Below are 27280 nucleotides of genomic sequence, written 5' to 3'. Positions count from 1 at the left end.
GACTAAACACTGCATTCACTGAAGGCTTCGTTATTTATCTGCAGTTACAAAAAGTTGAGCAAGTGAAATGAAGTGGAACTTTTTATGGTAACTTTTTTAGATACTATATGGTGACCCCTGAGGTACAAAACACACAAAACAAAGCTGTGTTTATTGTTTACAATGGAACCAGAGTCCCCAAAACACATGAACAAACTAGGCAATTATATTCTGAAATCTTGTGTTTTTCTTCGTGTTTCTAACGACCACCTTCAGCTCTCAAAACACAATTATCATGTCAGGTACCCTAAACAAACATGAACGCACTGTGTTTCTTACCAGAAGGAATTATGAGTACAATGTGAAGTAAAATCAAAATAACCTTTTCTGACATGAGCTGTTTTTTTGTACATTTTATTAGCTTTTGATGGGTTGTTCTGTGAAATTAGTGTTGGGGGTATGTATTTCTTCATCTGCATTCAGTACTGGGCTTGAGTCTTGAGCCAATCTGCTTCCGATTGTCATTTACTTTGAAAGTGGAAACAGCAGATGAACTGAAGGACCAGATATCCTTCAGGCTTATACTGAAGCCTCATCATTTCTCATCAAAAGAGCCCATGTAGCTTTGTCTGCACTTACCTTTTTAAAACTCTTATTTCTCTTTCATTTCTAGGATTAGTTTTTGTACGTTTTGGGTGAATGGCCCTGTTCTGGACCCTCAGTGCACCCAAGGATAAGAGCATATGAAAAGAAAACGTACCTTCATTGCATCTAAGGCGGTCCGTAAATTCGTCTTCTCAGTGCCATCGTGGGTGTGTTTCACAAGCTCCTGTTGGACAAAAAAAAACAAACCACAAACACAAAGTAACTAAAATGTGAAAAGGAGGGAAAGGCTGTGAATCATAAAACAAAGGGTTACATGAGATACACACATGCCACACGCCACGCGTGGACTGGAGGCTTTAGCTTTCCAGATACGACAGGAAAACGGCCGCTGTGGAAGTGAATCAGATACTGCGTATGTGTGCGCTCATCTATTGCAGGAGTGTGTGCGCAAGTAAGTATCTGAAATTGCTTGGCGGTGCCTCGCCGCAGCGTAAACAAGACATCTAGACCTCGGCGGCGGAGGATAAGGAAGGATGCCATGCATGTCCTTCACGCGGGCGCACACCCACTGTGTCCACACACACTGAGCCGCTAAGGGAGATATATGCGTCCGCTCGGCGCTGCTCAAATCCCCGGTGTCAGTCAAGCTCGACCTGGGCATTATTATCACTAGCAAGACGACAGAGGCCTATTTATCAAGGCTTGCTCCCACCTCCACGCAGCCCCCGAGATACACAGTAAGGGTGTGGTCACACTGATATCGGGGGCCCGTGCACGATGAACTCATTCAGGGATTTGTGTCGCTGCAGGTACAGCGGGTGGGGGGCCGTGATGAGCGGAGGCAGCGAAGATGAAAGAGCAAGAGATTGATGAGAAAAAAAGAGAGAAAGAAACCGGCTAAGAGAGGTACTCGGGGAGCGAGAGGAAGTGACAAGACATTAGTTGTACAGAATCTGGCTGTCACCGTGTGGGAAAGTAACTCAGCGGATGCTTTATTCGCTGCAGCTAGCTATTACCCGGCTGTTCCGAGGGGATCTCAGCCCATGTTGACACAAACAGAATCACTTTGTTCCTACAGATAGATTTTTTTTATTTTTGGCGCTACTTTCTTGTTGCTTTTTATGGAGCCCTGTTGGAATAAGCACATTTCTGCCTGAAGAAAAGGAGTAAATGAGTGCTTCGAAGTGAAAGAAGCAGCGCACGCGTCGACTTTGCTGTCATCCAGCTGCAGATGCACAGATGACTATATTATTAATTGCTTTTCTATATAAACCCTCCTCATAGATTCAACACGTGCACACACACAGCTATCATGAAGAGAGGAGAAAGCATGATGGAGACACTGTTAACTGTCACACATTTATGCATACTCAAGTTTGTCTCTGGGATTGTGTAAAATGTGTCAAATATGTCCAAATGAAAATAATGGAAAAACTCAACGGGCCATTATATGTGATCCATTCAAAATTTATTATAAAAGACAAGGATGGCAAGGTTTTGGATGATTAAAAAGGCCTAAATGGGGAATGTTTGCCTTTTCGGTGACACATTAGTAACTTGTCGCTGACTCTGGCCGAGCTTCCAGCGGTTCAAAATAATACTTCCCCTTTCTGTTTGTTCGTCTCGCTGCTTATTTATCTTGTTCTGTCTGCCGCTCTCCCTTTCAGTCCCCACTTCACTTTATCTATTTTCTCTCACCGCCTCCTTGATTGTCTCCATCAGATGACAATTACGTGCGGGTCGTTTGAGACTCGCAGTCATCAAGGAGCTACAGGAACAGAGAAGAGCCCCGGAGCCTGAGCAGTGAAGGCAAAGAGGAGGGGAGCAAAAGAGAAAATGTGGTCAACGCTGCCTCTGGTGGTTGCAAGGAGTAGTGTCAGGGAGTCCACTTGCTTATAAACTGATTTTATAATCGAGAAGGAAACAAACTTCTCTCTCTCTCGGTCACAGGGATGCATCTGTAAACTCCGCGAGCTCCCTGTCACTTACAAAGTCATCCACGAGAAGAGTAACTGTGCAGCTGTGAAGCAGGAGCTTAGGTAGAAATAAGAGGACGCTCAATTAGACAATCTGCAATCATTTGTGTGTTATAGCATCTTTTCATGTCTCTTATCCCATACATTATACCACAAACTGCATCCTCGCCTTATCATTCTGCCTATTTAACAAAGTGAGTGACACAAAGCAAAGATGACACAGACATAGAAAAGTATCTCAATCTTCAGGGATACACATTTAAAATGTATTTATAGGCCAGTCCAGGCTTTAAAAAACATTAACTCTGATGGTCTACAGACAACAAGATGCTGTGTGATGGTCTGATGTCATCTACGTGATACAAAAATAAAACATATTTTAAACACTATAAAAGTTTACTGCAAAGGGTTCAAAGTTGTTAAAGAAAACTTGGGCTGAGATTTACATGCGAGGATGCACGAGGACGGAGTACAGTACCTGCAGGAGGAGGTGGTACTTCAACACTCGCTGCATAGGAACCACTAGCAGATCTCTCAGTGTGAACTTGCCATAGTTGGCTCTTTTTGAGCATTCCTGCACAAAGACAAGGATCAATAAAATACTAAATTCACTTGGAAAAAATGGTTTTATTTTACTTTCTAGAAGCAAATGCAAGCAAACTCGAGCATCACAGCTTTTTAGAGTAATTTCTGCTTCCAGCTGCAGTGTCATCACCGGCAATGTCTCAGTTAGACACTTGAGGGCGTAGTCTGACCATCCTGAGAAGCTGTGGAAGCAAACAGCTTCCACTGCAGTGCACAATAACCACTCACTCATCCTTTAAGAAGAGCACAAAACTATTTACCTCTAGCTTCATGCGTACGTCTTCTCTGTTTTTGCTGATGTCATCGAGGGTGGCGATGGCTGTCTCCACATGGCTGCAGTATTTCCCATAGATCAACAACCTGGGGTAGATTTGACAAGTGAAGAAACTACAGCAGGAGTGGACACAAGGTCCAAACACAACATGTAGGACTTTAAATGTTTTCTCAGTCTTCACAGTGACGATCTTAGGTGCGATACATAGGTTCACACCTACTCACTGTTTACACACAACACACAGAAACCTGTCATAACACAGCATATAGATAAAAGTTTGCAGCTTCTTGGATGTACAGAAAGAATCACAAGAGCTTTACAGAACTGTTAAAGGATTACATAAAACACTAAATACAATATATAATATATATATATATAATATATAATATATAAGCTACAATGTTTTTAGATAAAGGTCCCCGTGTGCACCTCTCTTTGAAAGTGATGAAGATCTGGTAAAGGTTCTGGGCACTTCTGTGGTGGACTGAATCTTGGATTTCCAGCAGTAAACACTTGTGGACTTTAACCAGGTCCTGAACAACAACAAGAGCAAATCTTCAGTGCTGATCATTAAACTCCTGCATCTAACAATTTCTTTCCCCTAATCTACAGATCATTCCAATAACTCCATTAATGATCTATGACTAAGAAAATCATTAGAAATGCTCATCACAGCTCACTAAATGTTGAGGTACCGCCCTCAAATATGTCAACACACTCAATAAGAATCTTTGACCAAAATTCTGACTTTAACTAATTTCATTTAATTTTCATGCTTCATGTTTACTGAGGTTAAAAAAACTTTTTTTGATTGTATAGGCCTGCAGCAAAACTGATATCATGTTCCCTTTGCAAACCTACCTAAAAACTAAAGACACTGCTATTATCTTGAGGTGTTCTTGCTACTTTCTGGACACTGTTAGCATTTCACAGTCAAACAGTGAACGTAAATCAATCAGTCAGCATATTTGATGTCAGTATGTTAGCACGCAACACAAAGCAGTGACCTCTTTTGGACAGTTAAGGCTCTTAAATAGTAGCAGTAGTCTCTTTGTCATGTTAATTTAATGCACATTTAAAAAAGGTTTAAAATCTTTTTTTTATTGAATTTTGCCATGTAGGTGTGAAGCTAAGCCATCATTCCTTTCATTATTTACACTTCTACATTCCTCCTATTGTGACAGTCGGTGGGGAAAAAGACCATTTAAAGGAGAATTTTGCAACCCCCTCAACGATGACCGCTTCCAAAGGCGTTGACTTACCGGAATATTCACAAACACCTTCTCCATCTCAGCTGGGGACAAGAACGTGTTGAGGGGAATCATAAAGTGCTGCAGGAGAGAAACACAGAGAGGGAATGAATGGAGAGAAAGAGCCTCGTTCCTCTAGAGTAAGAGCGGGAAAGTCATTTTGCGTGAGACGCTATTATATTATAGGGCTAAGTTGCAAAGAGCTGCAGTCAGCGAAAACAAGCAGGAGCGTCTGGGTCACGACAATAATCTCATTTTCAGAGTTTGCAATTTAATGATTTCCTCTCAGAAAACTCCCACAGTGTAGTCACCTCTACATTTCAAAGGAGCGGGCGAGCACAAACTAAATTCCACCATCCACTTCATATCGAAAGTCATCTACTGAGGCGCTCCTCTGGGAAATCAGGCGAGGTCTTTTAGCAGACGTGAACGTACACAAGAGGTAGAAGACAAGTAGTCCAAGACAGTCCTGTAAAAAGTGCGGGGTAAGGTGGAACACATCCACAGGCGAGCGGCTGCTCTCAGAGCTCTCTGTCAGGGCGTTTGTTGGAAGGAGTGCTGGGATTACATTTTACTCACGGCTAATTTCAAAAATATAAATATATCCTTCACCTCGCTTCTTTCTCTGGGTGTGCGGAGTGTTACACCGCTTTTTTTTTGGTTTCCATTACACCCGAAAAGAGGTCATTACAGTTTCACAGTTTCTCATATTGAAGGTGATAAAGAGGCCAAATTGATTTCCAGTCATCCTTCGTAAAGTGAAACAGAGCGATAATACTTCCACCTAATGAAATAAAGTTAGTTAGACTGACACCAATTTATGAAACAGTGCTGGCAACCTGGATATTAGTGAAAGATGTCCAAAAGCGCTTCATCCTATGTTCTTTCACAACAGCTTTGTGGGTAAGTACTCGTCACTCACGCTAACTGAGACACACTCGCTCAGCAGGTTTAATAGAGAACTCCGGAGGGCCCGCAGCTTCAAACTAATTCAGTCATGTCACATTAAACCTGTGATCGGGGGCCGCTTTTTTACTTCTGAGATGTAACCAAATCACAACAACTGGCAGTTATAATTCTGATTACTTCAACGAGACGGTGTTTCCAAGTATCGCCAGCGTACAAACTCAGCATGGGATGCAGATGAGATTACCTGCTTAAAATTTCAGTCAGCACGTAGCAATGTGAGGATGCCTCGGCTGCACAATGACAACCACCAGTCAGCCAGTGTGTACCTTCTCTATAGACTCCAGGGTCTCAGTGTATTTCTCCTCTGTCTGCTTGATCTCTGTCAAGCAGCAACTCCTGATGTCAGTCTCTGCTTGCTTCTGGAACGCCTACGCGCACACACACATTATACACTTGAATAGATACATTGATAAATAATCACTTAAATTTTAAAAATGCATATTTGAAATTTAAACAGCATTTTAAAGGCATTCAGAATCTGCTTTGGCACCAAGGTTCATCTGACTTTCTTTCAGTGCTTTTGTTCAAGTTTGCCAAGTTTCAGAAGAACTCTTTTGAAGGATATTTCAGATGGAAAGATAAAAGAAGGCCAATTTTTATTTTGTAAATTTTCCTATTCCAAGTTTCATGGAAACCACAAAGCAATGAAGACCAGCTCCATACAATCAAACGTCCATTCAGAATTCAAAAAAGTTCAATTTCTCATACTATATTTTCTTAAACAGATACCACATTCTGAGAATTTCATTTTTAGTGCAATGACTAATGTTTTAAATGGTTTCCAAACAAGAACCTACAAAAAAATATGCCATCGGTGCAGGATGTGGTGTTATTTTTCCATACTGTCCCCAATGCTTTTACAAACCACACATTGCATTACATTTTGCCTGCCCATAAAAGATTCCTTGAGCTTAAAATAAGATCACAAGTGGTCAGCTGAACACTTGGAGACACAAGTAGGGAAGTGCCATCCATGTCTGATCCCATCACCTAAGACAGGGGTGGGGGAACTCCAGGCCTCAAGGGCTGGTCTCCTGCAGGTTTTAGATGTGTCCTTGATCCAACACAGCTGATTTAAATTGCTACATTACGTCCTCAACATGTCTTGAAGTTCTCCAGAGGCCTGGTAATGAACTAGTCATTTGATTAGGGTGTGTTGACCCAGGGTGATATCTAAAACCTGCCCTTGAGCCCTGGAGTTCCCCACCCCTGGCCTAAGACGTCAGATATGATGGTAGCATCACTTCTTTCATCCAGGCTTTGACAACAAGAACAAAAACATTTTCAAGTGAAGTTACAGAGGTGGACAAACCGGAGGAGGGACAGCTTCTGTCTTCATCAGGTCCTCGTAGATCTCGCCGCCTTCTTCGTCATCGTACACACAGTCATAAAGGTCCTCCTCATCCTCCACTCCATTCTCACTGCCGGACAAATGAAAGAATATGGCAGTGACACTGCATTACATCACGCTGCTGTTTGATCCTGAGTGAGTGGGATGAAATGGTTTTCACTTCTCTTGACAAGCACACACGGTTCTGGTTTTACAGATGTGGATTTTAATACCACACTACAAATCTTGTTAGAAGGGGACAAAACTTAATCCCTTGCTGTGAAAGTGGCTGAGGAACACGCAGACAAGAAAAGACTTTTATGTGTGACGCCACCAGCCTCTTCTGACTGCTCACATCGGAGCCAATTACTGCAGCCTTAGCAGGTGGGCTAACATGATGTGACTCAGTGTTTGTGTGTGCCTTCTTTTACTTTTCATACATTTATTTTAGAACCAAATGTTCCCAAGTTCAAAGAAACCTAAGGGGATAATTGGACGTAAACAATTAGCATGTTTTATTAGGGTAAGGAGCAGGAGGTAAGGTCAAGGATAAGAGATCTACAGCATAGGTGGTGGACCATAAAGGAAAAAAATATATTTCTCTCTGTGGTTTGCTGCTCTGCTTCAACTAATGTATTATTGTCATGTCTTATAGTAAAGGGCAATAACTCAAACAGAGAATGTATCAAAATTCATTTAAGACTTGAGGGTAAAGTGGGCCTCTGTAAGCTAACAAAGGAGCTACAGAACGAAAGGTTACGTTGTAACCTTGGTTCTCTGAGTGAGAGACTATCTCTCAGTCTCAATATGATAGAGAAAGACAGCTTAGCTTGGCGTTATCGTAAAAAGAAGGTATAGGTAGAAATAATCTAATCTACTTTAATTCATCTTTACCATAAACAAAATATGTAAATGCTAAGCTGCACTTCCTGTTTTATAAGCAGCTTTTGTGTGAGGGATTTTGTTACTTTTGTTAAGAAACAGTAGTAAGTAGTAGTAAAAAAAACAACTAATTTTTTTATGCTAGGTTTGGTTAATAGTCTAGTACAAAGACTGATAGCTAACAGCCTAGCATAAGGCCTCATAGCTAACAGCCTAGCACAAGGCCTCATAGCTAACAGCCTAGCATAAAGCCTCATAGCTAACAGCATAGCATAAAGCCTCATAGCTAACAGCCTAGCATAAAGCTTCATAGCTAATAGCCAAGCTAGTCTATTTCAATAATATTGCCTACACTTGTTTTAGTGGGCATTACTAGATATCTAGAATACAGAGAAATAATGCCCTTAACTATTACTTTTAACTTATACTATCTCTTCAAAAATTAGTGCAGTGAATTTAAACACTTTGTTAGCCTTGCACATTAAAACAGATTAGAACAGATGAAATCTCCAGTGATGAGAGAGAAGAATTTGCTCTTAATCCTAAACGCTTTGCACATATAAAGATTTATTTTGGTCCTAGATGGGCAACAAGATTGTATGCTTAGCTAAAAAAAAACCCAAATTAAATGAAACCTCTTGTTGTGTGGAACGGCGTGCGCATGTTTCAGTTGCGTCCGTTATATGGCTGATAAACACTGAGCAGATGGGAGAATGTGGTTCAGTTCAGTGAGATCCAGGCTGACACATCAAACCTCCCGTGCTGGCTGCTATCAAGCCACTGTTTTGCTGTCACTACTCTTAGTGTGCCGCTTCCTTCTGTAGGCGTTAAACACGAGCCAAACTACTGTGTCACTGTAAAGGTTTCCAACAGCATTTCTGTTGTAGGATTATGTCTCTCTGCTGACTTCAATTACCATGCAAGTGCCAGTATTTATGATCAGAAACAGACAGGAAACTGCAGTGTTATGAGCTATGAACTGGAAAAACAGAGAAGGGACAAAAAATCTGTCCATGAATTGGCATCTGATGCATTCAGTCTAAACAAAAATGCATTCAAAAATCCATATCAGATAGACCAGAGTCAATAATCCTACAGCTGCATTTAGATGAAGGCCTATGAATGGGACTGTGCCAGACATTCTGTCTGCAACGGAGGAGGATTATGTCATGTTATTATTTTGTCCCTGCTTTATTTCCAAAGGTGAAAAAAAGGTTGGTTTTAGTTGGTATCGAACACCGACCGACCTACATTGGTTGCACGCAGTGTAGCTAACACCCTCTCTATGAACTTTATTTTTAGACAGAAAAATCTGTCGTTTAAATCTGCTAAGCTAACAGGTGTCTGCAGAGCAAGGCTTGAACAACAAATGATTAATTCACAGTCCCACACACCCCACTTGTGGCTAACTAAGGAAAAGAGCGGGGCGAGTTGATGGTGAAAATGGCTGCCTTCCAGACAACACCCAGGGAACAAATGGCAGCTTTATCCTCACAGGCGTGGAGAGTTTTAAGAGTCGAGGAAGCCGAACACTAAAGTAGAGAGACTGCGGTGCAATGGGATCACAGCGGTGAGCTGTCAGACCCCAGACTGCATCTTGACCATGGCCACACATGTGAAAGGTTTAATGACTGCATCTTGTGCAGCTATGCTGACAAAAGCTGTCTGCACACATCCTGAAAGACGTGTAAACATCTGCAAATAAGCTCAGAAACCCCTTTTTGTTGGAGTATGTTACTCATTGTGCCATAATGACACACACACGTGCACATAAAGACTCACAAGGTTGCTGACTTTTTAAAATGTAACATGTGTATTAGAAATCCATCTTAAAATGTTCTTAAGGATATGGCTGGAAACAAAAGGGTGGAGAGCATACTCTATGAGGTCCTCCAGGTGGTTGTAGATGTCCTCGTCTTCAACACTGTCCTCTGTTGGAAAGGGCCTGAGAGGAGAAAGCAGTCCATGTTTTAGGATTAAAACACCTCACAAGCTTCCAATGGCAGTATAATGCATCCATTACATTAGATTTTATTGTTCACTACTAAGATCACAAGATGCTATGAAAGAAATGCGTTATTTTGTATTAAAACATTTCACTTCCACATACCTGATTCCAGTCTGTTGTACAATCACAGTGTGGGAGAGTTTAGAAAGTGTGTCCATAACCTGAAACATAAAACACGTTTCAGGACATCACGAAGGTGCATTTCTGATAACAGACACATGAGGGCAGCATTTTCAAACACTTGTGTGTTGCCTGTGCTCAACAAACAAACTGGGGCATATTTTACAGGAACGTGTTCATATGCTGTGTTGTTTTTACATCTTCGTGTGGAATTATTTTTGTACTGCGTTGCCTCCTAAAATACTCACTTTATATTTAAATCAAATAGAAAAGGAACAAGGAACAGAAAGAGAGAAGAGAAGTGTAATACACACAAAAAAATATTGCTTTGGCTCCCAGTCAACAGCTGCAGCAGTACACCAACAACAAAGCAGTGTCACATGACCTACTGTCAGTGGGTGTGATGTTAACTGTGTCAGCTGACGCTGTTAGTGTGATATGTCATTTAAAGCTGCTTCCAGTGTGTTTAAACATCTCTACCTGTGTGCGTGTGTGTGTGTGTGTGTGTGTGTGTGTGTGCGTGTGAGACCGGATTGACTAATTACCACTGAACTCAGCTGGCTGAATGTAGATATGTTATGTAAGTCAAAACTCAACAGGGGAACTCTGTTTATTCTCCGTTTTTGAAACCTGCCAAACGGCCCACAAACCTCCTTTTTGAGGCCAAGCCTGCACTCACGCACATCACAGATGTAATACAGATAAATTTGCCTCGGAGCTTTCTGAGATCAATACCGATCGCACGGCTCCCTTCCCCCCCTCCTGAAAACAGAGGCACTAGTGCTGCACGATACTGCAGATTTCGGTATCAGTCCGATACCAAGTAAACATAGGGCCAGTACTGCCGATATCAATACCGGTACTTTTACTCTATCAAGGCAGTTCATGTAGGGTAAAGCAGTGTGGTATGACTTATGTGATGAATCATCACTGATTTTCAAATTCTGATCTCATTTTAATGAATCACTGTGATTTTTACATTCCACAATTACTTAACACAAAAAACACATCTTTCAGCTACATCAGCTTTTCGTGTCTGGGGTTTTGGGGACCTGGAATATAAATGTGGGCGTCTCTACGGCACTTTGGCTCAACTTCTGTTGTTTAAATGTGCTATAGGCTATAAATAAAATAAATGTGACAGTCAACACATTTTTCATAGTGCATGTGTGAGGTATATTTTTGATTTTCCAAAAAAATTGTTTAACATAAATCAGCAGGCTACAGAGTTAACTTGGAGGACAGAAACAAAGAATCCATCTCATCACACTGGTATCGATACGAGACCGATACCAGCGTCAGTATCAATACTATCGATATGTGGATCGATCGGCCCACCTCTAAGAGGCACACAGAGAGGACAGACAGAGAGTGGGACATATGTGCAGAACTGTGGGTTGTTTTTAACACCAGTATCAGCTGGAAAGGATGTCTGATAGATGAGTCGTCTGCTGCTTATCATTTTCACGTGATGATGGAAATGTTGTGAAATCCTGATGCGTCACGAGCAGCAACACATTGAGAATGCGCAAAATAAAGAGTGGGAGGATGCAAAGGAGGCATTTCAAATCAAACCAGCAGTACTGACGTAGCTGCCCAGTGAAGGACCTGGGCTTGAACCTCATGTCTGACTGGGGTCTTTATGTGTGTGTGGCTTGTTGGGCTACTTGGTGCTTGTAAATCCCTCACACCCTAAACGTGCGTGTAGAATGTGCTATTGTTGTTGTTTACAAGTACACCTGCAAGCCACCTCAACCTTCACAAATAAGCTATGACAGCTTGACAGACAAAATCCAGGCGAAAAACAACAAGAAAAAAAGAGTATGTCAAGCACCGCGCAGCTATTTAAGATCACTGCTCTGAGGGCACTGACACATGTTTTTGTCAGACGCTCTTTTATTTGGTTTGGACAGGTAGAACACTAATAAAATAATTTAGTGGCAAAATCCAAACACACACACACACACACTGGATGTAGAGTTGTCACACAGAAGACGCAAGTCCTGAAGCAGGTACGTGAAGGTTAGACAATAATTAGCCCTTTATCAAGCAAAGAAGGATGATAATAAGGATTCAGACTTTAGACAGCACTAATGCTTTAATGCAGTCTAGGCAGTGCTCTTGCTTGTTTTATGAACACAGAAATGGGCATGCATGTTGGTATTGTGATCTAAACAGAGCCGCGAATGAGATAATAAAGAGCTGGAGATATGCGTACAGTTATTAGACAAAGCTGATGTAGCGCTCTCTCTTTCTCTCTAATAATGAATGAAGGGCTTGACATCCGGAGAGCGTGTTGGCAGGTACAACATGTTCAAATGCTGCGACTCGGCCGCGTGTTGAACAGAGCTTCTGGAGGCCCTCCAGCTGTAGCTGGCAGGCGATTTTAGGGGACGAGTTCTGCGAAGCGCTGTGATTTTTTGGCTCCGCTGACTACATGAGTCACACGTAACTAAACTGACCATCTGCACAAGACTTTTGGAAGGCTCGCCACCATTACATCCATCTGCAGTCGCGCCGCTAATAAAAGAAATGTCAGGAAAATGTCCATAAAGGAAATGGGACTTTTTACGAGATGGCATGATCTTGGTGCAAAGCTTAATTGGTCAGCAAAGTAAAGATGTTCTGTAAGACTGTAACATACATCGAAATCCTACGTGAAAGCAGCATCTACTGTAAGAACTCAAAGTTAAAAACACACACACACAAAAGATCAAGCGTTAGATTTGGTGTCCAGAGGTCACGGACTCGGCAGCAGACACGTACAGTACTGCAGCAGCAGATGATGAAGGCTCACAGGCCCTTTGATGGAGGCTAATAAGCCTGCCCTGTCTGACTGTGGCTGCACCCCTGGATCAAGTGATTCACATCAGGCCAATTAAAGCAGGATGAAGGATGTGTCTGCCCACAAGAATGGAAGACAAGCACACAGAGCCTGCGTGGGTGGGCTGACACAGAAATCATACATATATACATATATATATATATATATATAGATAGATATAGATATAGATATAGATAGATAGATAGATAGATATAGATATGACTTGTGCATTAATATTTAATCTTAAAATTGGATCACTGTCATACAGCGACGCCACTGGTTGGATTGCAATGACACGAGTGCCATGTTTGCTCTATTTAGAGGAAGATCAATAGTAACCCATATATCTGTCCTGGAGATCAATCGGAGCCTATTTCTGATCTCCATCGACGGCCTCTTCTTTGTTTATCCTCGCTTATCCTTCCCTTCCTCTCGTGGCGGAGAGCAGATCAAGCAAATGGTTGATGCATTGTGAACGTATGAACATGTCAACAGCTTTATTGGTTTCACACACAGCCCAGCACGCTGTCCCAGTTTCCTGCTCTCTGCTTTTACTCCTCCTTTCTCTTTCTCCTTTTCTTTATTTCTAAATCACCGATTGCCAGCTAAAAATAGGCATCACTGTGGCTCACATGAAGCTCATCATATTACATGCTTCGCATAAAGACTTCCATCTACACGATCAGCTGTCTGGCAAACTCCACATTTAAGATTTTTCTGGCCGCGCTTGTATAAAACAAACCAGAGGTGTAACACTTGAGGGGCCAGTTTAAACCACACCAAACAAACAGGTGTGAAAGCATCTTGCAGCGTGTTGGCGTCGGCTGCATTCTTCTCTCGCTGCTGTGGCAGTTATTTCAACGATTGCGACGCTCGCTGTCTTGAAGCCGCCTGTGTTTGGAACAGCTTCGGTTTGCTCTCTGCACAAAGACTGTGTCTAAGAGGATGAGTTTGAGGGTGTTAAAGTGAAGGATGCTCTGTGTGTGAGTCCCTGCAGCAGAGGAGAAACTTAAAGCTCCGATTTATCTTTTGGCCCAAACAAAAAAAAACAAACTAGCTCTGCTAAAACATGCAAAACAATATTATAAAGTTCTGTTAGTCTCATCCACAAATGTCTTTTTTTCATATCAGTCGTCGTTTTGTTTGCTTTTTCTCCACTGCCTCTGTCGGAGGCCACGCTTGATGAAACTTTAATGAAAGCAAGAAGCTTTCAGTACGTCCAAAAAAAATCTGTTTGTATTTTCAGCAAGAAAGACCAAAAAGCTCTTCCAGTTCAACTGTTTTTCCCATCAAACATTTACTGTTAAAGTGGAACAATGTAGAAGAAAACGCCATCAAACAACACCACAGAGAGTGAACACGATGCACTCTGGTTTATATCGGGTGTAGGTGTAAGTGAGAGATGGGGGGTGGAGTACACGTGTTACTTAGACTAATTGATGTCAGTTTGCTTCTTGTGTTTTGTGACTGTGCTGTCGGGTGTGAGATTTATTATTGTTATTTGTGTCTACACACACACACACACGTGGATGTGGGTGTATGCTTGTTTGGGAGTACATCCAGTTGACGGATGCAGCTGGTGCATAAAATCTAATCCAGATATAAAGGGGAGAATAAAAACCTGATTGGCACAGAAAGAGAAAGGGAGAGCGTGTTTGACAATCAGTGCCACGGCTCATTAAGGCCCATAATACATCATTAGTGTGTTTGGATATACAGATGTATAGCTGATTGGAATGCAGCACACGTCGGCCATTTCCCTGCATTTTGCTGCCTGCGTCATTTAGACAGCCATTCTCTGCATCAAGCTAACACTGCTTTCCATTATTTCTATGGTAAAAACAACTTCTTTTAAATGACAACAAGTCTCAGAAACCTCAGAGACTGCAGAGTTCCTCCTCTTCAGCTCTTTGAGACGGCTTCTGAGTCAAACCACATGGACTTTCAGGTTTAATCAAGTGTCAGACTCAAGGACTTAAAAATGAACCAGGGAACCAGTTTAGCTCAAAAGTTCAAAAAGTCTGATCTCTTAAAAAACTGCAGCTTTGACAGTGGTCACTAGAGACTGGCTCCAAAAGCGAGTCAGTCCCCTCACACTCCTGACTTCATAACATTAAAAACATGGACACAGCTGCCGTGATGTCACTAACAGGTTTCTATGGTGCTATTTTGATGAGCAGTGGGTGTGGCCAGAAGGGGGCGTGAAACAGCGAGCTCACTATTAAAAGACTTGTGGTTGACAAGTTGTTAGCCGCCGAGCACATTATTAGATCATCTTCCTATTTGAAACACAGCATGGACGTTACTCAGTATGACCCGACATGAGTGACTGAGCCCATAAACTCAGTTTTCTCACTGACGTCCGCAGGACTGGAAGTTATCGCCACCTGGTGGCCTTCAGATGCTACATCCACATTTTATACCATTGATGATCACAAAACACATTTACAGAATAGGTATAAAGTAACTTTTTCAAAATCTTTTCATCTTTACTAAACCTCCCCTGGTGTTTTATTGTGCCAAACACATTTGTTTTTCCAAGAGGAGCACTATAGACTAGGCTCAACTCAACAAATCTCATCCACCGTCATACTGGACTCGAGGACATGGCCACCTTGACTGACAGAGGTTGATCAAGTTACTTAGCACGTAGCGTGTATCTCTGTGCGTGTGTGTAATGTACCTTTGTGGTAGCTTTTAAACCAGCTTGCTTGCATTTCTCTCGTTTCTCCCAATGCTCACATATTAGCTATTTCCATCTATCCTGAAAATGTCCCACAGCCCAGCAAAGTAAAAACAGCTTTGGTTTCTATCTACTCCAATTAATAACAGATGTGCTGATAACTGGAAACAAGCAGGGATTGTCCTTACCAAAACAAGATTTTGAAAGTGCTATTAATAACTAATTAACTAATTATCTGTAAGTTTGAGGCTGTTTGGCGCTCAAGAACTTGTATTCCAGCATGAAATTAGTCTGATAGCTGACAGCTAATTTAACATCACAGCTTCACTCCATGTCTTGATTTGAGCTCATCAGTCTCTGTGTAATTCTAGAGCAAATATTCACAACAAACATTACAAGCGTCTGAGTTTTGCCTTCATTTCTTTCTCTCAGCAGAGTAAGGTTAGAAGTAAGGTCATCCTCACTGTCCAGGTAAATCACATCAACCTCCACGGACCGCAGCCCCTCAGGACACACACACACAGTCGCTCACACACGTAGTCCCAGCCTCACAAGCAGATCCTTCACTCACACACATGCTTGTCTCCAGCCTCTCTGAATGGTTGACATTCACATCAGTGGGGGAGCGTTTTACACATGTGATCACACATTTGCATGGTTTTCACACAACGTGAAAAAACACGAAACAAGTGATGTTCCCAAATACACACATCTGATCTGCCAAATCCTCACTTTTCTGGCAGATTATTTGACTCCAGCTGAGCTTCACAGTGCCTGAATCAGCAGGCTGCTCACAACTGGCCAGCAGTAAGCAGACGCGCCAGCACATACATGCACATAGAGAGCGCCGTGAAATCAAGGAAGACCTCATAAATGAACATGACGTGGTGGAAGACTGAAACACCTTGGCTTTCTTCTTTAGGGAATACCTGCCATGCAGTGAAAACTGTGACGGTTCTGGGTCAGTTTGACCCAGTATTTTGAGTTGTTATGTTTTGGTGTGTTTTTGCATTTTGGATTCTTTCCTTATTATTAGGAATGCACCGATACCGATACTGGTATCGGGGCCGATACTGTAAAATGTGTGTGTACTCATACTCATAAAAGTTAACCAATACCATGAACCGATACTAACTTATTTCATTAATCAGAGGGTGGCTTGTCATTTCTGTTGTAGTTTTTTTAGATTACTAGGGGGACATCCCGCGCTAAACAGGCACAGGGTTAGACAAGTGAGACTGGCAGCTCCAGATAAAAAAGAGAAACTGGAGGCTGCTGTAGCTAGGCTAAACAAAATGTCAGCAGTGTGGACCGGAACAGCCAACTTTAACTCAGGTTTTGGAAAAGCGATGAAAAATGTCAAGAGAAAATCCACGGGCAGTTAAAATAACAGAGGCTCTGACTCATTTTATCGCTCTGGATGACCAGCCAATGCCGGTCGTGGAAAACGTAGGATTCTTCTCAGCATACTCGAGCCGCGATATGAAATTCCCAGCCGCCCACACATCAGGGAGATAATGGTGCCAAAACTTTCTAAAGAGGTAAAGACAAGCAGTGTGTGCGCGATGTCAGTCCTTGGTTTAACAGCACAGTGGACTGATGATCCACAGGCAGATGGGGAGTTCGTTCGTTAATGCCAAATACTTTACTTTGTTTGTTTGTTTACAATATGGACACTCTGCAACAATTTAAAAGTTTATTTTATTCTCAAACCTAATTTGTATTTATTTTATTCCAAACAGAAGTGTTTATTTATTATTCCGAAAGCTCGAGACAGTGCCAATAGTTCAGTGATATTTTGTTAAATTACAATGTGGAGACTGCAATAATTTAACAGAAGTGCTTATTTTTCACTTGAAATTTTTTTGTGGTCATTTTTATTAAGATATTATTTTTTATCGGCAGAGAATAAAATAAAACCTGTCTTCCAATTCATAGCATTTGTGTGTGTGTGTGTGTGTGTGTGTGTGTGTGTGTGTGTGTGTGTGTGTGTGTGTGTGTGTGTGGTAGAAGTATCGGTTTTTGTACTCTGTATCGGCAAGTACTCAGATCCAAGTATCGGTATCATATCGGTTTGAAAAAATTGGTATTGTTGCATCCCTACTTATTATGATGCTGATGATTATGAATGTATGTTTCAGTTATTCTTGTTTAGGGATTAGTTCGTAGGTTTTGTTCTCATGTTTATTGCAGGTTTAGTTCAGTATCTAGTCGGTCTCTGTGTCGTGTCTGCGTTTTTGTTTAGTGGTGTCTTGTTTCCCGTTTTACTCTGAAGGTTCATGTTCCTGTCTTATGTCAGTGTTTCTAGCTTTGTTCCCCCTGTCTCGTTAGGTCTTATTCCTCCCAGCTGTGTTCCCCTTCTGTCTCTAATTCCTTGATGACTTCCTCTGTGTATTTTAGCCCAGTGTGTCTTCGTGTCAGTGTCGCGTCGTCTGTTCATGCACCCTATTATTTCTAGCTGCACGTCATGATTCTAGTCTGCAAGATTCAGTATTGGACATGTTCATAGTCACTTTCTCCAGTCATGTTTCCCTGCACTTCATGTGCCAGTACCGAGATCTCGTTCACAGTTTTTCACAGTACTTCGTCATAGTTCAGTCCTGGTCTTCGTTCATAGCCTAAGTTACTCCCAGTTTAGGTTTTTAGTTTTGTCATTCCCATAGTTTATGGTTTGTTATTTTGCCTTCTGTATCAGCCCTGATTAAAGGCTCGCTTTGAGCTTAGCGCAAGTTTTGCCTCCAGCGTCTGTGTCCGCACCTGGGTCCACCAAACACACTCTCCACACGGTCTGCCCTCGCAGGCCGTGACAGAAACCCCTGTGCACATCTAAAACCTGGGCTCTGTCATAAATTTAATGTTTTTGTACATAAATATAACTAATAAAGGTTTTTGCTCATTTAGAATCAATATTGCCAAAAAACGTCTCATGTCTTTCATCTTGTTAAGGATTCACATCTCTGTATATGAATGCTAGTTCAGCGTAGTTTCTTTGGACAATCTTTAGCATTTTATCCAGTCTGATGTCTTGAGAGCAAGACCAGTTTTTTCAGGCTTCTAGTAGAGCAAGCAGAAATCGTTGCATCTGTCATTGTTTATTCGTGCAAATTATTTTAAAAGCTAACAAAAAGCTAAATGTTTGTCAGATATGTTCACGTCCCGTTTCCCTTTAGCTCTAAAGACACTTTACCTGCATGCATCCAAAGCCTGTTCAAAGGTGTTCGGTGAATACGAACCTGACTACAAACTAACCACAAAAAACTGAAGACTTTCATACATATTTCAGGATGTCAGCGGGGCAGCTTGAGTTCTTGCTGGCAGAGCTGGGAGCACATCTGCGCGGGCAGAGGAATCATTTCAGAGATCTAATTGACCAGGAGCGGCGTCTAGCTGTGCGCCTGAGGTAAAATAGTTTTATTTAACTATTTCCACATCATTAGATATTCAGTACTGCTCTGTGTTTTGAGACACAGCAAACTTATTGCCAAATGCAGCATCTGATTGGTCAGATTGGATGTTCGGAAAAAGCACCAAAAGGTTCCAAAAAGTAAAAAAAAAAATGTGTGAACAGCTGCATTAAAAAGCAGCAAACCTGGGTGCCAGCTTAGCTCAATGCGTTGAGCGGGTGATCACATGCCAAAGGGCTGAGAGCAGCCAGGCCGGGTTCGAGTCCAACCTGCGTCTGTTACCGCATGTCTTCTGTCTTTGCGCCTGCTTTCCTGTCCTCTTTTCATTGTGTCTATTGAATGAAGTTGAAAAAGGCCAAAAAAAAGAATAGGCGAGTCTAAAAAATGCTTTTAACATGCAGATAATTCATTCAGATTTTACAGGTCTACTGTGTCGAGGCCTTAAGGTTGTCCTTGCTGTCCTTGAGCAGCGAAACTGTGGTACTTTTTGATATTTTATGGCTACATTTTCACTTTTATGCTCAACAAAAGTGTTTACACAAAAGATTCTCAGCAGTCCTTGCAGGCTAAGATCCTACATACAGAGATGAATCCTTCACGGAGGACCCCCCACTCGAAGTTAGTACGACACAAGCCAGAGCTTCTTGCTATTGTGTTCACTGCTGGTATTATCATTGACTTCATTGCAGCAGCCGTGCTAAAGACATAACCTCATCTCTTCCACCCACTCCTGAGCCAATCTGCAGCACAATCTCCATTGTTTCATCACGTTGACATGACAATATCAGTCCCTCGCTGCCGAAATACTATCTCGCAGTTAACTGGGGATGAAATGAAGCAAACGAGGGGAAAACAATCTCCCCAAAGCCTCTTTGAGGGGAAAATACAAACTGGTTTTAGTAGTGCTTTTCTTTAAGTGAAGCTACAAGGACTGTGTTTAAAGACTGCACATTTCAGCTCCTAGTGGGGATCATTTGGCGAGCAGAGACTTGAAAGACTGCCAGAAACCTTAACAAAGTGTAAGAGCAAGCTCGAGTGGGATGTCTGTGCTGAAAACGACGTCCTAAGGCGGTCAGTGAAAATCCATATGGACATTCCTCTGCAATTTTTTTTTTCTCGAGAGCCTTTGATCCTGCAGCGTCCTTCAAAGAGCTTCAGCATGCGCCTCAGTTTTAGTCTGCCCCGTCTCACCCCACAGGATATTATGAACCCAAACGGGGGGTGTGAGTGAGTGCTGTGAAAATGGAATCACAGGCAAATTAATTAGAAAACAAGTTTGAGATCTGTTTGGGTCAGGACTGGGACACAAACACGTCCTCGAATGTCTGCTGCTTTTATGTAGGCTGACAAACTGCAGAAGCACGCTACGAGAACATGACGGGAGCGCTGACGAATGACAACAGCAACGATCGTTACTCGCTAAAGACTCTCCACAGCTGGCAGACTAACAAAGAAACATGTAAATTGCTTTATATAAAATAGTTTTTTGGGTTGTTTTTTAACAGCATCGGCCAAATTGACTTGAATTTAAAACTCAAACTTTTATTCGCTTTTACTTCAGTCGTTTAATTGGGGGCTGAATCCACCGGAGACACCAGGAGAATGTAATTAAAAGCTGGAAGGTCAGAAAAGTCGACAGATCTGTGTCTTAGGAGGCGCTCAGAAGAGGAAACTGTCGCCCAGTGCAGAGAAGAAACATAGAGCCGGGAGCTTCAGAAGACACATCCTTCGCTCTGCTTTTTTCTTGATTTACAGCCGCTCTGAATGTAGGTAAACAAAGACTGAATCAGGGTTATCAATCTTGTTGCACTTCGCAGAGCTATTCATCGTGCTAGTTTACATGTCAGGTATTTTACGACCTCTTTTCGTCATCGCCGGATTATACTGTCGACTGTCGAGCGGCATGAGCGAAATCCTCAATGAGATGTTACCATAAATCCAAATCTCGGTGGTGTAAAGTAATAACACCTTTCATATTGGCTCCAGACAATAAAAGCAAAGTAAATGCAGACTTTCCTCATGTCAGGCCAGAAGCGTATATTAATATACCACCTTTTATTGGTCATCTTATTATCAAGGGTAGTGTATACAAGATTTGACAAGCTGGATTAAAGCTAATCATCTCATCCAGGATTGTCAAATTAAACTGTGCAATGAAGGAGGCCTGTAAAGTGAAACTTCCCTTTCTGAGAGTGTAAAGATGTTTTACTACACATTTAAAACGTGCTATAGTTTTTCCACATAATAAAGAAATGCTGCTTTGGGCTTAAATTGTAAAAAATACATGTGTAAAATTACAGCTCATTGCGCTGAAAACCCAATGTAAAAATCATAAATCACTAGACTAGATAGTTCTGTTATTTAATTGTTGATCCATTACTTTTTTATTTAGGTGTGATATGAATGGCCGTTTATTTCCTCCTTCACATTCTCCAAAACCTTCCAAGGGGCCAGATTGGAGCCTTTGGCGGGCCGATGCTGCCTCCTCGGCCAGGCTTGGCCAACCTCAGGCCTCGAGGGCCGGTGTCCTGCAGTTTTTAGATCTCACCCTGAGTCTACACACTTGAATCAAATGATAAGTTCATTACCAGCCTCTGGAGAACTTCAAGACATGTTGGCTGTGTCCCAATTCAGGGTCTGCACGCTTGAAGTACGCGCACTACGCGTACTACGTACGGTGCGTTCTATAAGTACGAGAAGTGCGGAAGTGAGAGGCTTGTGAAATGGGACGGTCTAGCCTTCGTCGCGCTGTTCAGGTTGCCTAGCAACCATGATACTAACCGCGAGAAACGTTACATACAGCTTTGTTTGACATAAATGAAGGAGAAAAAATGTTTTGTTGGTCATTCATTTTTGTCATGACATCACTTTGACTAGTTGAGTATCTGCGGCTGAGACCACAGGACTGTAAAACATGATTGTTGGGCTTCATTTCTGTACTGAACAGTTATTTCAAGAGTAGTTAGTAAATAACAATTAGCTAATGTTGTTCATGAGACTAAAATCATCTCACTGTGGTAATGTAAATATAATATGCCCAATATTATAGTTATTGTCAGATTATTATGATATATATATATACATACATACATATATATATATATGTATGTATATATATATATATATATATATATATATATATGTATGTATATATATATATATATATATATATATATATATATGTATGTATATATATATATATATATATATATATATATATATATATATATATATATATATATATATATATATACATACATATATATATATACATATATATATGACGTCATATTCAGTACTCACTTTTGACAGTTCACTCTTCGGCTGCTCCCTTCTGCCGTATTTTTGCGGCAAAATTATCCACACCCACCGCCGCGTGGGTGTGGAATATATGGGACCACGAAGCGTGCACCGGACCACGCTTGATATTTGGGGAAATCGACGGCGCATTTGGAGTATGCATTCGAAGTACACTTCGAATTGGGACAGCCGTCGTCGCGTGGCGGTGACGTAATCACACTTAAAATGTGTACTTCAAGCGTGCAGACCCTGAATTGGGACACAGCTGTTGAGGAGGTCATTTAGCCATTTAAATCAGCTCTGTTGGATCAAGGACACATCTAAAACTTGCAGGACACCGGCCTTTGAGGCCTGGGTTTGGACACCACTGTCCTACACCATATGTTTTGAAAATTGTTGTGAAAATATGATTGGTAATTTTTCTGTATGCAAAGAAGGGAAGTTATGTAATCGCATTATTGGTTCTGCCCACATGTGTTATCAAAACTATATGTGGTTCACAGATTAAAATGAGTTCGACAGACCTGGTGCAGATGAAAAAGTAGATCTGCAAAAGCAGCCCGAGTTAAATTCTGATGTAAGTTATGGTAATGTGGAAGCGCTTCTTGATGTACATAACATGACACATCAAACCAACTGATGAAATCCCAAACTGACTCTGAAACTGCAGCCAAAAAATAGCCAGACTGAATAACCAAATACATTCGTATCCTCTATAATGCAACAAACGTGTCGGCACTTCTGGATCTGTGTTGCTAACGCGCTGGCCGCAAATAGCCAGCTTGTCAGATCTATATGGCATAAGTGGGTTAGCATCATTTAGCATACCCCGAGGAGTTACCATCATAATCACGAGTGCTTAAAAAGGCACTGTTTCAATCAGCCTGTAAAGATTCTGCACATTAGTCATGCAGCTGTGTGCAATCTTGTTATGGTGTTTTACTTTTGCTTGAATAATTAAACGCCATAAAGGAAAATACATCACTCATCTGTCCATTACGAAGGCTTAGAGGAACTCAGCTATAGAAAAGCAGCTTTCTGATGAGTACATCAACTCTAATAAACCTGTTTGTAGAGGGTTATTTTTAGGGTCTCATCATATATTTGCAGTTAACATTCAATTTTATACATAGTTTTGAGTGGAAAAAAGCAAAAGGAAAATGAGAAATGAATAAAGAAATACAAAAAAGAGCAAGAACAAAAACCAGGCTGAGAATTTAAATGGAAAGTAAATGATTGTAGGGTGTAATCTGTTTATGCCAAATTCTGACTCTACCCTCCAAATGTCAGAGCAGGCAACCTTTTGAGGACTCATTCAGCAATCACAGCCTCATGTTCCCGTTCTTAGCTGACAGGAGTTACACTCGCTGTGGTCTTCTGCTGCTCTGGCCCATCTGCCTCAAGTCTGACATGTTGTGCGTTCAGAGATGGTCATCTGCATATCTTGGGTTTAAGTTACTGTTCCCTTCCCATCATTTCCAGTCTGTCCGTTCTCCTCTAACCTCTGGCAACAACATGGCATTTTCCCCCAGAGAACTGCTGCTCACTGGCTATTTTTCGAGCTGCTTCCGTGTTACAAGTAGAAGCTAAACAGTCAAACCTAAGAAAGCGAGTGCATATAAAACAGCTGCACAGTTTGAGAAAACACATCAGACTCCATTAGAAGACACACATTGATTAACACCTCCCCGAAGACACGATCTCCAATGCATCCCGCACGCCATCTTCCATCATGCTTCTTTTTATAATGCTGATGACATGTCAGCAGTGTTGGGGAGTAACGGAATACATGTACCGCCGTTACGTATTTAAAATACAAAATATGAGTAACTGTATTCCGTTACAGTTACCGTTTAAAAAGGTGGTATTTAGAATACAGTTACCTTGTTGAAATAAATGGATTACACGGCGGTACTTCCCTGTTTCATATTGTCGCGGGTCAGGACTGTTTGGGTTTTGTTTGACAGCTACGTTCTGTAGTTCCAGGCGGCAGCGTTGCGGTTGCCATGGTTACAGGGTGACGCTCTCGCTCTGTGTGTTTCCTGGGTGAGAGAGGCCTTTTTGTTGTTGTTGTGCTAAGCTAATAGGCAGAATGCTACAGGTATAGCTCTAAAGAATGTAGCATCATAGGCAGTGTAGTCCGTGCTGCAGGGAGAATGGACTGCCATACACGTTATGTGTCTGTGAGCGAGGGAGGGAGAAAAAGGAAAAGTACGAGCTGTCATCGAGCAAAAACGGGAGCTGGAAGCATGTAAATATAATAATAACCACTGCAGCCAAGAAGAGAGCCTGACGAGCCCAGTTGTAAGTAAGCTATTAAGACTCGACTGTACACCGTGTTCGTGTTTTCCTCAGAAACAATAAGTTCTGTTGGAGCAGCCTTTCAACGCCTCTCTCTGTCTCTCGCAGGCAAAGTTGACCCAGACAACAAAGTAAAGCTAGTTTTCAGCCATGAGCCCGACACGGAACCCACCGTATTAGCCAGAGGTCCCTTTGCTACGGTTCGGAGCCGCGGACCTTCAGTAACAGTAATAAATTACAGCAATAGTACATTCATGTAGTTGTAAACAGCATGATAATATATTAAGTAATCCAAAGTATTCAGAATACGTTACTCTCATTGAGTAACGTAACGGAATACGTTACAAAATACATTTTGGGGCACGTATTCTGTAATCTGTAATGGAATACATTTTAAAAGTAACCTTCCCAACACTGCATGTCCCTAGAAACTAATGAAAAACTGTCCATTTGGAGGCTGTTACTGAATCCTATTAGGATTTTAATTGAAGTAAATACACGTTTCCTAATTAAATGAGGCCGCTTCATTGTGTTTAAACAAAAGGAATACTCCTCTGTTGCATGTCTGCCGCTAAAGTGAAGCCAAAATCATCGTTTCTTAAACTGTCTTATGTCCAACAAAAGCAATTTTAGCTGCTTCTCTTGTTTCGTGGATATTGTTTTGATGGATTTATGGATTAAATCTCATTAAATAACCACACAGTGATTAATATTATATTACTATAATCCCCATCAGAATCTTGACCACGTTCACCCAGAAACCCAAACTGCAGCCTTTCATGTAAGATGAATCACACGGCTGCTTTCATGCATTATTTCATTTACTGCGCAAACTTCTCCCCATGTGAGCTCATCAAAACTGCCTCTTTTCTGGATATTATATAACTTGGAGCAGTTGCTACGATGGGATAGAATTCAAAGAGCGTGGAGGATGGAGATTAGCTATTTAGAATCGCCCCCACTTTTGAATGACAGCGCATCCACCCACTCCACCTCCACCTCTCCGAAGCAACACAAAGAGGAAAAGACCCCAACCCCCCCTTCCTTCTCCACAGTTGCATCTGGAAAAAGCTTCGTTGACACGCACACAGTCCTCTGCAACGATTCTGCACAATCTTTACATTACAGAAAAGCATCTCGGCGAAATCAGAAGGACGTAAACGTCCCTGTGATTCAGTGCCGTTAGCTCCGACGCAGAGATGACAGATGCTGCCTCCGGCACCTCTTGACAGGTTTTTGGTGAAAGTTTTTAAAGATGTGTCAGCGAGGGATTGCCCTTGTTGAAAACAAAATCTCCCTCATTCATCTCCCTTCAGATGAAGCTTGCGGGCGCCCAGGGGAAACTGGCTGCACAGCGGGGAGAAAGTGGATTGAAGAGAGCGAAATAAACATGCAGAATCTAAACATTCTCGGTGAATCGCTGCTCATCTGGAAGAGAACACTGACCACAGGCAACTCACGTTCTGAATAAATTCACCTCCAACGCTCATCTGTAAGCAGGATCGGCATTTTTTTTAAAGCTCGACTCTGAAGTCTGCACAGCACAGTGGAGTTTGGGTGTTTCGTCTATGAATAGTGTGTATAAATACGGCTAGTATGGAGAAATCTGAGTTTATCGTGTCAGAAAACGTGAAAAAAAGTGGAGTTTCCTGTCAAGTAACACATGAAACTCACAGTATGGCACCAGGTCAGCTAAACTGCGAGGATATCTAACCAGTTAGGAAATATAAACCTTTGTGAATCAATTTCAACTCCTTTGACGCACATTTAACTGACAACAGGTGCACCTGAGAGGCAAAAACTAGACAAGCTCCAAAAAGGAAACAGATTTGCATATGGTGGCCAAGGACTGCTGCTCTCTCTGTCTCCCTCCTGACTGATACCTGCTGGTAGCTTAAGATGACGCCTACGTGGAGATACCCAGATCACCCACTACATGAGGAGAGCTGGATAGAAGCATTAACTTAGAAGTGGAACTGGTATATCTGGTATTTAGAATGGGAGAAGGCCGCCAGGAAACCTACAAAATGACCTTCAGGGCCACTCATATGCTTGATTTCACCAAACTGTAAGAACGGGTCTACAAGAGGGTGAAATGAGAACCTGAGATCCTTTAATGCGATCGGTGCTTACAGTCCAGCATTGCATGGCTCAACTGGCATTTTTCGGGGAACACCAGAACTGGGAGATCCGCCACCTTGTTGTTTTCACTGATGGCAGCAGATTCACACTGAGGAAATGTGACAGGCGTGAAAGGGTCTGGAGACGTCTGCCTGAAGCATCCTTCACAATGACTGGTTTGGAGGGTCTCACTGACCTCAGTGTGGTGGCCGACATCACCCTGACAGCTGAATGAAATCCTGAGACCCACTATCAGACCTTACTGTATGTGGGTACAGTAAGGTCTGATATAGTGGATTGCTTTAAATTTATCGGCACTCACTGCAGTTTGCACAAATGTAACTGTATCTACGGAGTGATGAGATCAGAAAAGATGGAACAGTAACATTACAAGAAGGTGCAAAATCTGGATTTTGTCTTCTTTTTTTTAGCAAACCGCAAAAATAAGACGTCCTGTTCAAAATTTGACTGTTCTTGAGTCTCCAGGGGTTGCCTACAAATCGTATTGCAACAAGACTTCAGGAACTCGAGCCACACGCTTAAGACATCTAACAGCAAAATGTGTTGTTTTAAAAAGCATCTTTGATTTTGCATGAATTGTATGAACTTTTACGTAACAGAAAAAGATCACGTTTTTTGTTGCCTTTACAGCCGGATGAAAAGACTCC

The 27280-nt window shown here is 41.8% G+C and overlaps 1 protein-coding gene across 2 annotated transcripts in view; it reads right to left on the bottom strand.

Moving 5' to 3' along the window:
- vav3a (vav guanine nucleotide exchange factor 3a) overlaps positions 1–27280 on the bottom strand; it is a 95274-nt gene that overhangs the window by 42280 nt on the left and 25714 nt on the right. For both annotated transcript variants that reach the window (XM_087846000.1, XM_035914588.2), the window contains exons 3-11: positions 9962–10020; positions 9731–9796; positions 6952–7060; positions 5906–6007; positions 4683–4751; positions 3850–3953; positions 3407–3506; positions 3040–3135; positions 740–808 (exon numbers count right to left, since the gene is read on the bottom strand). In XM_087846000.1, coding sequence (XP_087702126.1) covers positions 740–808; positions 3040–3135; positions 3407–3506; positions 3850–3953; positions 4683–4751; positions 5906–6007; positions 6952–7060; positions 9731–9796; positions 9962–10020 — 774 coding nt within the window. The remainder of the gene's footprint in view (positions 1–739; positions 809–3039; positions 3136–3406; positions 3507–3849; positions 3954–4682; positions 4752–5905; positions 6008–6951; positions 7061–9730; positions 9797–9961; positions 10021–27280) is intronic.

The sequence above is a fragment of the Neolamprologus brichardi genome, chromosome 9 (assembly GCF_056152115.1).
Source record: "Neolamprologus brichardi isolate AB-2024 chromosome 9, ASM5615211v1, whole genome shotgun sequence".
NCBI lineage: Eukaryota > Metazoa > Chordata > Actinopteri > Cichliformes > Cichlidae > Neolamprologus > Neolamprologus brichardi.
Note: the sequence above shows the minus strand (reverse complement) of the source record. Positions and strands in the feature narration are given on the sequence as shown.